This window comes from Sebastes umbrosus, chromosome 19 (genome assembly GCF_015220745.1).
Source record: "Sebastes umbrosus isolate fSebUmb1 chromosome 19, fSebUmb1.pri, whole genome shotgun sequence".
NCBI classification, from domain to species: Eukaryota; Metazoa; Chordata; class Actinopteri; order Perciformes; family Sebastidae; genus Sebastes; species Sebastes umbrosus.
Window position 1 is genome coordinate 17,851,448 of NC_051287.1, and position 17,343 is coordinate 17,868,790.

Sequence of the window (17,343 nt, forward strand, 5' to 3'; positions counted from 1 at the left end):
ACAGAGCCATGAGGAGGTGGAGAAGTCTAGTTATCTCTCAGAAACACTTGAATTACAATATGCCGAAAGGTTATTATGGAGTTTTTACCCAATGATGCCAAAAACATTCTGCCTACCCTTGCTTTAAATAACCGAGACAAGCAGGTGTCATTTGATCCAATAGAAAACTAATTTGTTGTTGTTGACTTTTTTATAAAACACTGGTGTCAAGAGACAAAGATGCTTCAGTGCAGAGGGAGCGGAGATGAGCTGTGTACACACTCCATTGGGGGAGAAATGTAAATATTTGTAAAGAGGCTGCCTATGAAAGCAAAAAAAAAATAAAAAGTCTGTGAAAAACAAACCGTCAAGTTTAAAGCAAAATTGAGCACAATACACAAGAGGTCTCATTTCCATCAGCTGTGTGAAAGGGAGATTAAGTGAGCTGGCGGAGATTTGAGCCAGCAAGTATTCTGGTCAAAGGACTGTCAAAAGAAAAGGCATGTGATGTAATTTGATGCTGGAGAGAGTACCTGCCAGTAGCTACAGATCAAAGGGAAAATGGAGCAGAATGTGAATGGAGCCGAGGCGCTTTGAAGTGGAGCAAAACTTTGCATAAAGCAAAACAATGAACCTCTGCTAAAAAAAAAAAAAAATCACATTTTAAAAAAAAGTCACGAATATTGAAAAGCAGCGAGGGCGAACACAAACATATATATGAATAGAAATATTCATGATCTTTCAGAAGGAACTTTAATTTTTGCTCGTATGCATCCATAAACTTTGGACTGCATGGTTCAAGATTAAAAGTACTGACCACAGATATTATAATAATCCAAAAACTATTTATAATAAGCGTAACACTACAGCTGAAGTTCCAGGCAGTAGACTCGCAACTCAAGCTGATTTCAATTAGGATTCCCCGTGTTTCCCTCCTCTGACGGCGAGACTCTCCCGCTGCTCACAGAGGGTCAGTGAAACCACGTCGAAGCTCCACAAAGATCAACTTCTGCTGAGTCAGTTCACTCACACAAAAAAGACCTGACAAGCAGAAAAAAAAAATGGAGACCAGGGAGCACAACAGAGGTACAGAATTTGAAGAACAAAATTTGGTACAGAACATCTCTGGACCATGCCGGAAATAGTTACTTTTTTCAGGTTGTTGATGTTCCATAGAGTTTTGCTTTCGCTGCAGCGCTTATATTACAAAACATATAGTCATATCTCCTGAACGCTTTGTGCTATTGCAACCACATTTGGTGGACATGTGTAAATATGATGTCCGAGTGACCATGACAAATTTGGTACTATTTGGCCAATAGGTGGCATTGTAGCAGTATCATCTAACTATAAAGGTAGTATCCTCTATATGACTGCCCTTTGCAATCTTGAGAACAGTTCATCCAATCAACTTCACAGTTGGCAGGTGCATGCGGTCATACTGCGGTTCTCGACTATGCTGCAAGCAGAACATCTGGGGGTCAAGCAATCTGGCCAATCCCGGAGGGGAACGCGCTCCAAGTGGGCACTGCACTATTTATTTTTTAAATGAGAAAAATTTGACATTTTCGGAAATATGCTTATTTGCTTTCTTAGAGAGAATTCGATGAGAAGATTGATACCACTATTGTAATAGAGTGGTATCAATCTTCTCATCTAACTCTCGCAAAAAAAAGCAAATAATCATATTTCCCAAAATGTCTTTACCAACTTCCGGCACCGAACTTCATATAAAGTCACGTGTGTCTTGGGGATATATAACTGAAAGCATGCAAAATGAACTCGTTCCACACTAAGTCCAATTGAAATGTCTGCTTAATTTCTTGTGTTCCTGCATTATCTTAAATAAAATGGACAGATTTTAAACTGATTGAAGTGATTCACACAGAAAATACTGCGAAAGGGTGCGTAAGAGCGAGACAGAGAAACAGAGAAGGGGTTAATGCCCCTATTTCCTGGAAATCCATCTATTAAGGGGGACTTTAAACCGCTGGACGTATCATCACTTCAAAGCACAGTGGTGGGAGTGTGTGTGCACGTGTGTGTGTGTGTGTCCTGGTGGGAGCTCAGCGCAAGGGACACACGACTTGGAATATCTCTCCTTCCTAATCTCCCCTTCTGAACGTGCAAGCGCTTAAGCCCGGATAACGTAGCCGTGATTATGGATGATTACGGATAAGTGGGTCGGACGGACGGCGGGCGGTGTGTGTGTGTGTGTGTCTGTGTGGGCGGGAGGTTGCTGGGCAGAGGTCGCTGCTGGTGTGTTCCACCACCGGTATCAGGCATAACTGTTGAAATCAACTGGTGTGTATCAGGTATGTCAGGCAGTGGAAGTGCTACGAAATCAATACGCATTTACTGTTAAGTCAAGAGAAGAAGAAGCACTCATTTACAATTTATTTTAGTCGCGTCAAACTGGTGATCCTATAGAATGGAGATGGTAAATAATGAGATCAGGAACTCAGTAAATGTTTTTGAAGTAAATTAAGTTCCTAATTGATCAACTATTTCAATTAATATCAGATACGATAAAAAATATAGACCTTATCCAATGAAAGCTGGAGCTATAGATTGAGATAATATATTTGAGATTCTATAGTTATATGAAAAGAGAGGAAAGAGAAGGGTAAAAAATACTAGGATTATAAATTTGAAGATAACTTTAAGCCCATTCCCCTTGATTTGTTGCTTACTTTTGAGCACTAAACACAGCCGGGGATTGATGAATCAAACAACATAAACAACAATACAAATTACTATTTTAAATCATTTATACGATGCTTTTGGATTTATTCCTTCCAACATTTTTTTACAATGCTCTCGTTCCTTCAGGGTCATTGTAATATTCTGCTGACTTTAGAAATGAGTGTTACATCAAATATCTGTAGATAGTGGTCAGTCAGTCCTTATGGAAGAACTCTTTACTCATTAAATGTGCGTTATCAGTCATCATAAGCCTCATAGATGTGGGTCAGTAGGGGGCTTTTGCTACATCTACTACATTGTAAAAGTGAAAGCGAAACAGCACGTTGTAAAACTGTTTGAAATGTTACGTTTTGAACACAAACAAAAATGCTTCTTTAGGTTTAGGCAACAAAAGTAATTTCAGTTTTGGGTAAAGATCATTTGTTTGGCTTAAAATAACTACGTTTGAGAAGTGAATGTGAAACTTAAGGTTGTGAAACCAAAGACAACTACACATTGTTGGTTCCACATGGGATGCGAACCACAGTCTCCTGGGTGAAAGTCCTGCACTGTCTATACTACAGTCCCTTCTACTTTTGCTCCTGTCATAATTAGTAAGGTCGTTGTTGTCTTCTTTTATTCCTTCTTTTGGTGATCACCCATGTGAATCGATGATAAAAACTACTAGCAGGCCCCTACTGACTCACATCTATGAGGCTTATAACCACTGAAAACGCCCATTTAATGACCTGATATCAGTCTAACCGGCTGGCAAAAAGCAGAGAGGGTATAGATTTTTAAAACTGTTTTCTTCTAAGGCAGATTTTTGGAGATACACATGGGTACTCTCTTACCTCCACTGACAAAAGCAAGTCTACTACATGATGCCAAAACACATTCTTTTACACAGACAATAACAAAACGGTGTGCACTTGACTGCTTAGAGTCTGTAAATCACTGAGAACAGGCCACAAGTTATTACCTTTCCCATAAAATGTAACATTGAAGATACTTTTTCATGATGGATTTTCCTTACGGTAACAGCAGCTAGGGTTTATTGAAATCTCAGAAAATAAAGAGAACAATAAGAAGTGACAAAAGATAAAAGGTTGTTGTTTATGTGTTGGAGAAAGTACACGACTGACCTCTTTGCGGTGACGGCGACCTTCCTCTGGCAGACGACGGAGACAGCGCTGGGAGACGCTCCTCTGCCAGGCTCCACGACGATGTCCCACAGCGCTGAGTCACTGGGCCGCGCCGCGCTGAATGACAGGCCCGTTTTCACTGTCCCCCTGTGGTAAATGCATAAATAAATAAATACATGATCCAGTTAGTGCAAAGCGTGAATTTCACTCACAAGATGTCTCATTAACTGACTCAGATTTGATGCGAGCTGTGTAAAGTAAAAGCTTCATGTGCTGTAATTTTGTTTGTGAGGTTTCTGACTCTTTTAATACCAACAAAGGTTGCAAGCACATAATGTGCAATATATGCAGTACAGAACAATACAGTATAATAATGTTCCAATATTGAACAGATGTACTTGAATTATGAACATCTGTGTCTTTTGTATCTGCAGCAATACTGTCACAAAGCTTTTGTAAAAGTAATTATACAGGTATAATGTATGTATATGTATACATGTGCGTGTTTTGTATGTGTCCATTTGGTGTTTAGTCACCCATGTTGTGCCTAACGAGGTGAGTCACCGACAGACTGATGTGTCGCAGGCTGCCGGCAGACTGAGAATTAGCAGGGGTATTTATTCCCATTAGCCCCCGGGGACAACTGTGGAATTAGTTAATCACATGTCTGATTCAGACACACACATCGCTCTGCCAGAAGAGATGGAACGTTTATTATAAATAATGTGAATGGACCCAGACAGTCCTCGAGGTCCAACAATCAAACAAGCCCCTTTGTGTTTTTTTGTTTTTTTAAAAGCAGAACTCTCTCTGCTAAATCGTTCACGTCAAATATCACAGGAAAGGGTCATAAAGTGGTTATTTAAGGCGAGATGTCGCTTCTGATCCCCGTTTAAAATGCAGTGATTCACTAATCTGCTCTCACACAGACACCTAGCTGTGGGGCGGGGAGCTTCGTGTGTTTCCAAAACGGGCCAATTTCCTCGTGGCGGGGATTCAACGAGGCGCTGGAAACGCTCCAGAGGGAATTCGAGCTCACGCTCACTCAAGAGCATCACTCAGCTCCCGCAGGTTTTGTCAGCAGGATGTTCATGCTGAGGATGATTTGAGAAAACCTCAACCTCGATAAGGTGTTGTATTAGGTTTGCAAACTGTGAATGTCGCCGGATTGAAGTCGGCGAGACAATCTCGAGATCATGTGTGACATCCAACGGGGAAGACTGTGGCCATGAGAGGAAAAGAAATGGAAAAAAGCAAAGGTGAAGTAAACACGTTCAAAATACCATTAAACTTCCGTCACCTGTTGCCACCTGTTGATACCAGGACGGACAGATCTACGCTTTCATTACGCCTGCCGCATATTCTGTTCCTGCCATCAGCATGTTCAGACACAAACTTATTAGAAGTGTCAGATTTTACTACTTTCTAGCTGTGTCCCTCTTCCACGTCCACTTCATGGACTGATAGTGATACATTTCATTAATACACCCAGATTCAAAACAAAGATAATATACTTGGAAATGAATGTAGAAACACTTTTTTTTTGTTTGTTTTTTACATATTTGCTGCCCAGTAATGGTTTAGAGAGGCAACCTGCTATTTCAGAGCAATCAATCTGTCCATTTTAACAACCTGTACTTTGTCATTTCAGCAACAAAACAGCATTTAAATAGCTGAGCAACATTAAAACTGACAGAGAAAGAGACACATTTAACCTATTCATGCCACAATAATGCATGTCCTCGTGTTCAGCACACACAATTACAAATACTGATTAGTAATCAAACAGCAACCAGACTGATCAATAAGCATCGAGACAGGGTCAAGGTCAGGTTTTTTTTCGACAGACAAAACACAAGCACAGAATTTGTCTTTGAAGCAAATTGACAAGTTGATGATGCAACAAGTGCTGGATAAAGACAGATGATTTTCTGGATCAAACAGCTTGTAGCCAAAGGCAAAATTACACTTTCATCTACAATTTGAAAGAATGTTTGAAATATAATGTATATAAATATTGATTTGATTACGTAGATCAAGCAGGCAGACCAAGGAATTTGATTTTTTTTTAAAACTGAGACCTCATTTTGGAAAATATTAGATCTGTTGTTTTCTTAAAGGGACAGTATGTAGGGTTTGGCGACATCTAGTGGTGTGGTTGCAGATTTCAACCAGCTGTGTACCCCTCCGCTCACTCCTCTCTTTCCAAGACTGCAGTAATGTGAGCTGCCAAGTGCAAAACCGTGGTAACACCGTTCGCCTCGCTCAGAGGCCATCCTTACTATAATAACACTACTTTAGGAGCAACAGAGGTCAGAAGGCGGCTACCGCAGTTCATACTTGCCAACCTTGAGACCTTAAAAAAAAGGGAGGATTTCAAAGCCAAAGAGGGGGGGGTCTTTAAGTACACTACAACAGGAGTTTAATGTTAAACTTTTGATTTTTCCTCTAACTCCCAGGAAAGGAAACTGAATAATTCACCCATCTGGTGTGAACTTGGCGTGTGAACTTGGCATAAACTAATATTCATCTGTTTGTATTTATTTTTGCTTGCACTTGAGTATTTCTCTCTCTTAGTACTCTCCATTTCTCTCTCCATCTCTCACTCACTGAAGGTCCTTTCAGACACAACGCGACAACGGCACCACTGCGCTCTGAAACACGTTATTTCCGATGGCTAGCGCAGCGCCAAGGCGTCTTTTCGCTGCATCGAGCAAAGCCCAACTATGGGCGCAGCACGATGTGGCGAGCGCAGCTTAAACATGAGCTCAAACTGCACTGTGTCGCAAGCATAGAGCTCTCTTCCGCCGGAAAACGGCAGTGTCGTTCTATTGTCGTCCAGGTGGAAAAAGTTGGGATTATACACATTGTTCAGTTCCAGAAACAGGTTGAGATAACAAAAAGGAAAAAAAGTGTAAAAATTTGTCATAAACCGGAAGAAATACGGGAGAATTGTGACCCCGGGAGAAAACCAGGAGAGTGTCTCCCGGGAAAAATTGTGAGGGTTGACAAGTGTGCCACAGTTTCACAAGCATGTCGGAGAACTATGGTAGCCTGCAGGTGACATAAAAACACAAAAGGCTCTCTTTAGAGCCAGTGTTTGGTTTGTCCACTCTGGGTTACTGTAGAAACATGGCGGAGCAACATGGTGGACTCTGTGAAGATGACCCGCACCCTATGTAAATATGAAGGGCTCATTCTAAGCTAACAAAAACACAACGATTCTTAGTTTCAGGTGATTATACACTAATGAAAACATCCTCTCTCTGCAAATAGATCCCTCAAAATATTACACACTGTTCCTTTAATTCTTAATTTTTTTCTGATATCTTCTATTAAAAAAAGAGGTGATAATTTGTTATTCTGATCACAGATTGTGTTTCAAATTATAGACAATTGTCAATATTTTTTCCAAAGTTTTAAATGTTTTATCACAATCTAACCAAACCACCTCCATCACCTGACTCATTTTCTCGCTGCTCGTCCAGCTAAGCGTCAACAGTGACAGCAGCACCTGATGACCATCCTTCCCGGGGGTACGAACCACTTCAGCCTGGTCCCGTTGAGTGTGGAGGAGCAGTAACTCAATGCCACAATCTTCCCGGATCACTGAGTTTCTCGCCCGCAAGCAGACACGAGATACTCCCCGCGGAGAAACCTCATTTCGGCCACTTCTGTCCTCGCTCTTTTGTCTTTGTCAGTCACTACCCAGAGTTCATGACCACAGCCAGGTGGGGGGTGGGAGGGGCAGAATGGATATCGAGCGGTAAAGTTAACAACTCTTCACTGCTGTTTTTACCAAACTCAGTCAATATCTCTTGTTGTTTGCCTGTTAATTTCATTAATTGTTAGCCATTTATGTAGGAGAAAATGGGTTGTTCTTTTGTTGTCTGTGGACATTGTGTTTTCTCAGATATTCTGCTATATAATTGTTGGTACATCTGCTTTTTTCTACTTAAATGCAAGCTCACAAAATGCTTGATATTCCACCTGATGAAATGTTCATAGTTTCTTTTAAATAAATGTTGCGTTTACAAGCTGCCTGTGCACTTAACAGGTGGGTACGATGGCCTTACAAACTACGCACGCACACACACATCTACATGGTTAATCCTGGCAGTCAGCCGGCATCATCTCCACCGTAAAGGGTTAACCTCTTGATTCATTTTCAATCAGGGCCACAGATTATCTTGCCTAACCCTGCCGCAGAGTGGACTCAATCTTGGGCCAAAGAGTGAAGTAGAGCAGGGATTTCTCCCAGGAGGAATCAATCACTTTGCCAAGCTCCTCAGAGCTCGCGTTCACTTGGACTTAACCACTGCTGGACTCCGTCCCCTCTTCTTGTCCAATCTCATTCTGGATGTGGCAGTGGGTCAGAAATACACGGAGTGAAATCACTGACCTTGTAGAGTCAGTGACTCAGATTTTGGGGGAATCAGGTGGTAAATCCTCCCAAATAGTCAAAAAACAACAGCAGATGTTAAAGAGTCGGCGTCTCTCTACCAAATCTTATTCAACGATGATAGCGGAGCTACATCAAGGTCACTGAGTCTGTATGTGCAGGCATGTTTGTGTCTGATATTTGAGAAGGGATCGACTGACACACAGCCACAGGTTTAACTATGTTCTCCTATGGATTAATACACATATCTTAACATTTCTCTCCATTTGCCCGCATCCGGCCGCAGATTACCGCCGGGTTGGTATGTTGTTTGCAGCATGATATCACTAAATCACGGGATTAAGAGGAAAAAATTTGTCTTGCGTTTCAAACAAAACCATTAAGCTGAGTAAAGACTGGAAACCTCACTGCGATGGCTTTGCACGTCACTGATCTGAAGCATTCTGATAAAAACAATTTCCACTCAGTGATGTGCATCAAAAGGCAGAAACTTTGGAACAGATAGAACTGCAGGTGGTGTCAGCGCGACAGGGCTGCTTTTATATTAACTCCACTTTTACCCACAGGAGTGAGGGAGATGTTAGTTATTTGTTTTCCTGCTCCATTAAATCGATGCATTATTTATGAAGTCAAATACCCTGAGAACCTTGTTGAAACGTTCGTGGGATGTTGAGATATGGAAACCGGTGAATCATTTGCCAATTATTTCCCTGTTTATGGAAGAGTGCTCTCCATAACTCCCCCACTAACGGAGAAAGTTGAAGTAGACTACTGATATAACATGTCAGTAATTTATGAAGCCAGTGAGACTGGCAGACAACACAAGTCATGTTGGCGCTCAAGCATTTTACCGAACGGCCTTGATGGCGAGCCCCATCAGCATTCGAGTGCCTTAAGTAACCATTTAAATGCATGGAGCTTATCCTTCATGAAGATGCTCAAATATACTGTTCATCATGGCGATTCCACTCGGTTTCAGTCTCTTTTTCTGCTTCATATGTTTCAATTAAATTTTATGTGACTCCCCCTAAACTCGTGGCCTCTGCTGACTCAGCAACATAGTTGAATAATTTTAATGTTTTCTGGGAATGACATTTTAAGCTAAACACATTTTATTTAGTTATGTAGGGCCAAAAATTGGATGTTGGCATACTACAGTGTGTAATGTGGTTATCCTGGTTCAGTGTAATTTAATCTAAACGGCACAGGCTATAGCACAGCAGCCCATTCGTACGAAAAGGCGTGTGAATAACACGTAATCCATAAGGAATTTAGCTTGCAATTTGAACACCGTTCTTGTTTTTGGCGCTTCATTTGTAGTCTGTAGTGAGTCCAATGCATCCGCGTAAATATGCTACGCGCAGAGCTAGTGACGTAGATCGATTGTGAAAAAAATATCCAATGGCGATTATTTTGACTGATATTGCAATTGCGATGTGATTTGCAATATTAAAGGGAATTATCATTTTTACATAATTATTCTAATTTTTATCGAAAAACATAATAAAATCATTATTTTTGCAGGGATCTCCACCAAACATTAGAATATGATGTGTAGGCCAGGACATCTCTGCAGCACAATATTAAATTAAAAATGGTATTTTGACACACATTTCGCCTTTAACAAATATTGTGCTTCCTTTTGCAGTAGGCCATATTGTCATTTAGATAAAATTTGGATTAATTGTGCAGCCCTAACGTAGAATAAAAAGTGAGAAAGACTGCTTGTGGTGGGCGGCTCTGGAAACGAACGGGTCCAACAAACACAGGACTTTCAACCGGGAGACCAGTGTTTGAGACCGGTGTTTTGTTTTGTAAGTTACATGCGTAACCTTTCTCAAGTGTTTTTTTTGGTGACGTTTGTGACGTGTTACTTATGTTACGTTGTTTCCGTAGGTATTGTACTTAGTTTACGTATTTATATCAAGCCCAATTGTGACGTTTTCCCTAAACCTAACTGTATAATAGTTTATAATAATTTTGTTGCGTGGCGTACAAATGACACAAGAAAAGCCTAAAATGCATCCTCATGACACGCAGAATGTCCTTGTAATGTCAATCATACACCTTCTTGTGAGATCGGGTTGGGCACTGACATCTGTGGCTTATAGAAAAAGCTACTTAGCTATCCAAATCTGGCATCAATATCACCACAATACATGCAAAACAACCAGTAGAATGTATCTAAAGTGGGTCTAACCTCTACAGAATAATACATGTTAAAAATGTCTGACATGAGAGTTGAAACTTAAGTCACAAAAATGAGAAGCGGAGCTAAACTTCACTGCTGTGAGACTTGACGCACTTCACATTGAGTTTTAATTTGATGTAAGACTTAAAAGCAAACCATTCAGGTCTCGTGTTTTGAACTGGTAAACCACCACGCAGGCCTTGTATAGCCACACACTTTAAATATTTAGTGTATAGACCTCTACATTGAAATTTCTTGGTCTTATGTAAAAAAAAAAATTAAAAAAGCACTATAAACTCAACTTTGATTGAAAAAAGTTTCAACCTGAAAGACACCTTAGCAACGTGATCAAGAAGACTTGGCTTGGGCTCCCCCTGTAGGACTTAAGACGATGTAACTCAAATGACTAAAGACCTGATTTGGACTTAAAAAATACATTTATACAATTACAAAAATAATTGTCCAACATAAAATCTAATGCTAGAGGACAGGTACATGTCCGAACTGTGGTGCACAGTTTGTCTAGTAAATATGAGGCATAAAGGCTGAAAACAGGGGGAAACAGCAAGGCTGGTTTTGTTGTGTCTTTAAATCAGTACCTCTTAAGCTCACTAATGAACACGTTATATATTGTCATTTGGTTTTAGAGAGAGGTTATATGCCAGACTATTTCTTAGTTGAGTCTTGTCATCGTCGTGATGCTCAGAGAAGACTTCAAGAAGTTACTGATCAGGGGCCAAGGAATAGTCCGGCACATAACCTCCTGTAAAACCACAACTGCTTATCTAACTTGGCAAGAAAGTGAACATATTTTCCACAATGTCAAGAGCAGCCTGATAAAGAAAAAATCTCTCACCTGAGAGTAAAACTTTCCAGGGTAGATGTGCTGGCCAGGAAGACGTAGAAAGTAGCGACGTCTGCGGCCTTCAGGGGCTTTGAAGAGGTCTGAATCACCACGGCGCCTCCCAGCCTCAGTCGAAAAAAGGTGGGGTTCCCCGGTGGAGTTCGGAGCAGATTGACACTTCCTATCCGCCTCATCGGTGTCCCTGATCCCCCGGAGTCTCTTCCTCTTCCCACTCCTACACGCTGCAGGCTATCCTGCGGGGCACACTGGCCCGTCTGATCCCTCCGACTCTGGAAATAGACTTCCACGAGGTTCCCCTGAAGCCCCTTAATTCCTTCGATCCGTCCTGCTTCCCTGCTGGAGCTGCTCGATCGGCTGCCTGAGCTGAACCAGGCCGGTTCTGGCTTCAGCTGTGCTACGCAGAATCCACCCGGAGACACCAGGCATGCCCCGCGAACCTCCCTCGTCTCCCAGAAGGCGTACGCCGTCACACAGTGAGCTCCATCCTTTGCCTTATCGGCTCCGGTGCTCTTTTCTTGCCCGACAGCGATGTCACTTTCCGTTGGCATGTGGAAGAGAATCTTGACAACGGGGGATGAGGAGCGAACCTGTCGGACCAAAATGACTGGCAGGATCCTGAGCCCACTGAGGAGCAGGTCTGGAGGAATCGGGGCATCCACGCTGAGGGGCCCGTATGAAGTGTTGACAGCTGGCTGGAGGAGCCCAGCGCCTTTACCGGTGATGAGAAAAGTCTGAGTCTGAACCTTCAGGCTGGAGTTCCCTGATGGCCCTGGGCTGTCCTGCCTCAGAAGCACATGGTCCACATTGAGGACCCGGAATTTGACGGTGGGGTAAACTGGCGATGGGGTGGAGGACGTCCCAATGTCCACAGCAACCTTCTGACTTTCGGCAACTGGGAGGAGGAATTTGTAAAGAGAGATTAGTGCAATAACCACTCTACTGCTGCGTAAACTCAACATTTCAGTATTAGTTTTCACATTTGCTATTAAAGAGGACCCATTATGCTTTTGTGCTTTTTCCCTTTCCTTTAGTGTGTCATATAGTTGTTTGTGCATGTAAAAGGTCTGCAAAGTTACAAAGACCAAAGTCGGCACCAAAGAGAGTTACTCTGCCTGAAACGCCTTGCTTGAAGTCCCGCCTTTTCTTCCGTAACGTGGTGATGTCACCAAGTAATACATTTGCATAATACCTGCTTAGCAGCTAGGAAACACGCCCTCAAACAAACCTAGTTAGAGTGGAACCAGAGAGTAGTCTGAAGAGCTTGGTTCAGGGGGGGGGGGGGTGAAAAGACGCGCCGGTATGAGAAACATAAAGAGTGTTTTGAACTTATGTAAACATGTTCTAGTAGAAAACCAAAATACAAGCATTCACCTGAAAATAAGCATAATAACCTCTTTAAGAAATACACACAGTGGCCACTTACAAAATCAGTTACTTCAATGTAGAGCATTTGATGAGGATGGCAGGATGACAAAGGGCTTTAGAAACAAGACAAAAGGTCGAGGACGGGGTGAGTTGGGTGCCACAGGGATCAAGAAAAGTCGGTGAGGGCAAATAGGTCATCGCGAGAAGCCAAGGGCAGTGAAACTAAAGGCAATGACTCATTTTCCCCTTGTAGTTCCTGCACTGAAAAAAAAAAGGGAGAGCAAAGGAAAACACACAAGGTGTTTGTGGCGGAGGAGTGTAAGAAACATGGAGAGAGAGGTTAGGCATGAAATAATTGGCCTTTGATAGTACGAGTGCTTCCCAAAAGTGGGCTAGGAGACGGATTGATCTGCACTTTTGAAACGGAAAAATGTGAAAAAATAACCCTAAACGTATGAGATCATTAATTTTTAGGACCATCGTAACCGCTGTGTAACGGAGAACATGAAAGGAACAGTTTTAATGCTCAGCATTTTCGCCTCACCCCGCCTTTCAAGCAACTGCAAAACCCCGGCTGCTCCCGTCTCTAAAAGTTGAAGAGACTATTTGACATTGTGACCCTCAAAAAGCAAAACCACTGTTAAAACCAGCACTCCTCCAAAGTCATTCACTTCTATGAAGTGCAGATATAACAGTCTAATGATGGCACTCAATGTAGTTGGACTGATGGGAAAAGAATATACAGTGTCATTTTCTAGTGCATACAATGTAACCAGATGGTAACAGTTATAGTAAATCCACAGGTCGCGTATTAAATGTTTAGCCAAATGACACACTACTGCTGCAAAATGGCTCGATTTCAGGGATATTATATTCTCCATTGTCGTTATCATTTCTAGCACTAAAACACAGGAACACTACGTGTACAACTCTTGCTTGCACCAGGGTTATACTCATACGTCGACAGAAATTAAATTTCCCCGATCTCCACGCACTACTTCTATGCGATGCAGTAAAGGGAATGGCAAATGCAGATTCTGAGTGGTTTAAAAAGCTTCGCTTGTAACTTCCATGAGATGACTGTTTGTCCCAACAGGACGCTGCATGTGACAGCTTCCACCTCCTCCTGCCAAAGACCCCTTGGCGATGTGCCATCCTCTGTGTTGAAGTGCTCCAGAATTAATGTGCGAATTTGACTTTCTGTACTTCCCAAAAATAACTCATCGGAATGCAAACGTAAAGGCCTCAGAAGCGGCATATCATTATTTTCTGATTTTCTAACCATATTCTGTGAATACATCTATATGTAAATCAATATTCCTTCTGAAGGCAAAGGAGAACCGGTGAAAAAAAATACAGATGTCAGAGTTGATATTAAAAATGTACTATTCAGAAACGCACACAGGAAACCCGTCTTTTAGATTCCATGCCTGTAGGAGATTCACATTAAAAGGCCAAGGTAGATATTGGCTGCTACACATCACATTTGCATGATTTCTGCAGAAATAAGGCGAACCAAAAGTACAAGGAGAGTAAAGGTGATCCAATTGTACATCAATGCTTTATTTCCAGTCTGCTGCTGTAAATCTGTCTACCTGGGGGCGTCAGAACAAAAGTGTAATCGTCTAATTGGATTAAATGAACTGACATTTTATGGTTTACGTTTTATCATCTCCACTAAGGAGATGAAGTTTATCTATGAACAGACCTTTTAAAAGAGTCCCCAGGCCGAGGATAAACTCATTAGATTTTGTTGATGCTGCAGATTATTGGCTTTTAGTCATAAACAGAAGTTAATAGTTAAAACATCATAATCAAGGGACTTGATTCTAAATCCTAGCAAGTTTTATACAGTAGGATAAATAATTAAATTTAGGTTTTAAGGGTTTAAGTTGAGAAATATTCTTTGGCAGAGGTTTGTGCTCTCTAGTTTAATTTTATAACAAGCAGGAGAGAGATGTCTGGATACTTTCAGTTTTCATGTAAAAACAGGACAATAGTTGTCTGCTATAAAGCAGACTGTTATCAGGCCATTAAATAGCATAACCAGTCACTATAAGCACCATAGATGAGGGTTATTAGGGGCCTACTACGCCTACTACATTGTAAAAGTGAAAGTGAAACTTAAAAGCAACACATTCTAACATGTAAAATAAAACCACATCTTTAGGTTTAGGCAACAAAACGACAACTTATTTATGTTTAGGCAAAAAAAACAGTTAGGTTTAGGCAGTAAAATTACAACTTCATCAGGTTTACGCAACAAAACTACAACTTATTTATGTTTAGGCAAAAAAAAACAGTTAGGTTTAGGCAGTAAAATTACAACTTCATTAGGTTTAGGCAACAAAACTACAACTTCTTCAGGTTTACGCAACAGAACTACAACTTCTTTACATTTAGGCAAAACAAACAGTTAGGTTTAGGCAATAAAACTAGAAGTTATTTAGGTTTAGGCAACAAAACTACAACTTATTTATGTTTAGGCAAAAAAAAACAGTTAGGTTTAGGCAGTAAAATTACAACTTCATTAGGTTTACGCAACAGAACTACAACTTCTTTACATTTAGGCAAAACAAACAGTTAGGTTTAGGCAATAAAACTAGAAGTTATTTAGGTTTAGGCAACAAAACTACAACTTGTTTACATTTAGGCAAAACAAACAGTTAGGTTTAGGCAATAAAACTACAACTTCTTTACATTTAGGAAAAAGAAACCTGTTCCTGTCGCAATTACTACGCTAGAGGTCGCTGTCATGTTCTTTTATACCTTTTTTTGGTGATCTACCATGTGAATAGATGATAAAACCTATTAGTGGGTGTAGTAGGCCCCTCTTCAACCACATCTACGGGGCTTATAGCGACTGATAACGCCTATTTAATAGCCTGACAACAGTCTAATTGGCTGTATAAAGAGACCATGCACAATAATAGTCTGGCTGGTACCGTGTCAAGGTTGTAAATCCATCTTGTTAAAAATATATCCTCATAAATCTGGCCCCCGATCACGTCGCAGGTGTATACTGCAGGTCAAAGCGAGCATGTCTGACTGGGAAAGGACATAGTTCATACTGAGATGATGATTGGAAGTAATGCTCACACACTGGCATTGCTGGTCTGTGAGACAAAGTGTGAATGGATGTTTTGGTAAAACATCATTCGTTAGGATGACAGTATTTTTAGTTGCAGCTTCTGAAAATGAGTCCCACTGCTGCTATACACTGCTATACATCACTGAACATATTATTGATCAGCTATTAATGTGCCGTCTGGATCTCCTGAAATGTCTTGACTTGTGATATTAAAAAGAACTCCAATTATAAATGTTAGTTCAACCTCAGACGGGCTCGTTCACACAACAGGCGGCTCATGTGTGACTGGACTGAAAGATAAGCCTTGCCATGCATATTCATGGGTCCCATGCAGGGAAGATATCAAAAGGCTGAACTCTATCACTTAGACATGCATTAAGAGCACAGCTGAGTCCTGCACTATAGCAGAAAATACAGCAGTCCCACATATGCATGATGGGAAAAAATGCACACACAGATACCATGCACAGATATAAACCCAGGGAAATCTCAGAAAGTATAGTCTTTCGCATGATACCGGTATCACAGAGAGACAGGCAGGCTCACTGGGACTTCATAGCTTCCCGATGCAGGTTATCTTTAAACAAGCAGAGAAACAGCTGTGCAACCACGGCACCAGGCCTCTTTAATCCCACAGATGCACACACTTTCATTTAGACAGAGGGACAATGAAATGGACAGAGGTAGTTGCCACAAAATCCTAAAAAATAGGAAAACACAAGCCCTGCGTCCTCATAAAGCCAGGCACCTGAACACATCATTGGACATTTTTTTTAAAATCCCAATGTGACCCCATAGTACATATATTTCACAACTTATACTTTTTTTTTTTCTTTTTTTTTTCTTATTAATTTACTTATTTTTCTGGGTTTTTTTTGGTCCTTTCCTTTTTTTATTATTTTTTTTATTTATTTATTTTTTTTGTTTTTGTTTGGTATATGTTTCATTTATGTTGCTATCGGATTTAATTCATTTATATGTATAAATGTAATTGTTTATGAAATTAACTCTGCTTATTTAATGGTGCAGTAATATTTATAGTTATAGGGATGGAGGGGGGGTTATAATTAATTAAAATTAATTTTCTAAAAATCCTATTTTGTGCATGTGAGATTACACCAGAACTTCAATGGGGGCAATAAAGCAAATATAAGAGCATATATACTCATTTCATCTTCATAAACACAGCTGGAGCCTTTAGGCTATACTTCCAACCCAGTTATTTTCATATATGTGAAGAAGTTCCCTGTCTGCTCCAACACACACATGACCAATAGATGCATAAAATCAGAGTTCATTAAAGCAGTCATAGATCTCACCTTTAACAGCTGTAAGAACAGCCACTGCGACCACTGGGAGCAATGCACGGAGGGCAAAGTTGGGCATCATTTCCGCAAAAGTTGCAGATTTCTGCTGCTGCGCCCTCCAGGTGCGCACCGACAGGCAGCAGGTAAGCGTTGGTGACTGTCTGCAGCCGGTTGGAAGAAAGCTACATTGTCTGATGTCCGGTTAAAGTTATTTCCTCTGACTGTGGAAGGATCAAGTGAAAACAAACCCGATGGTTCACTTCCTTTATCCACACAACGCTCCGTCTTGTTGCATCTGGAATAGTCTGTTGTT

At 41.0% G+C, this 17,343-nt stretch overlaps 1 protein-coding gene across 1 annotated transcript in view; it reads right to left on the reverse strand.

Moving 5' to 3' along the window:
* The window catches only part of si:dkey-1d7.3 (transmembrane protein 132D), a 37,618-nt gene extending 20,506 nt beyond the window's left edge, over positions 1–17,112 (reverse strand). The window contains exons 1-3 of the mRNA XM_037751841.1: positions 17,043–17,112; positions 11,259–12,159; positions 3,810–3,956 (exon numbers count right to left, since the gene is read on the reverse strand). Coding sequence (XP_037607769.1) covers positions 3,810–3,956; positions 11,259–12,159; positions 17,043–17,112 — 1,118 coding nt within the window. The remainder of the gene's footprint in view (positions 1–3,809; positions 3,957–11,258; positions 12,160–17,042) is intronic.
* Positions 17,113–17,343: the final 231 nt, after the last annotated feature.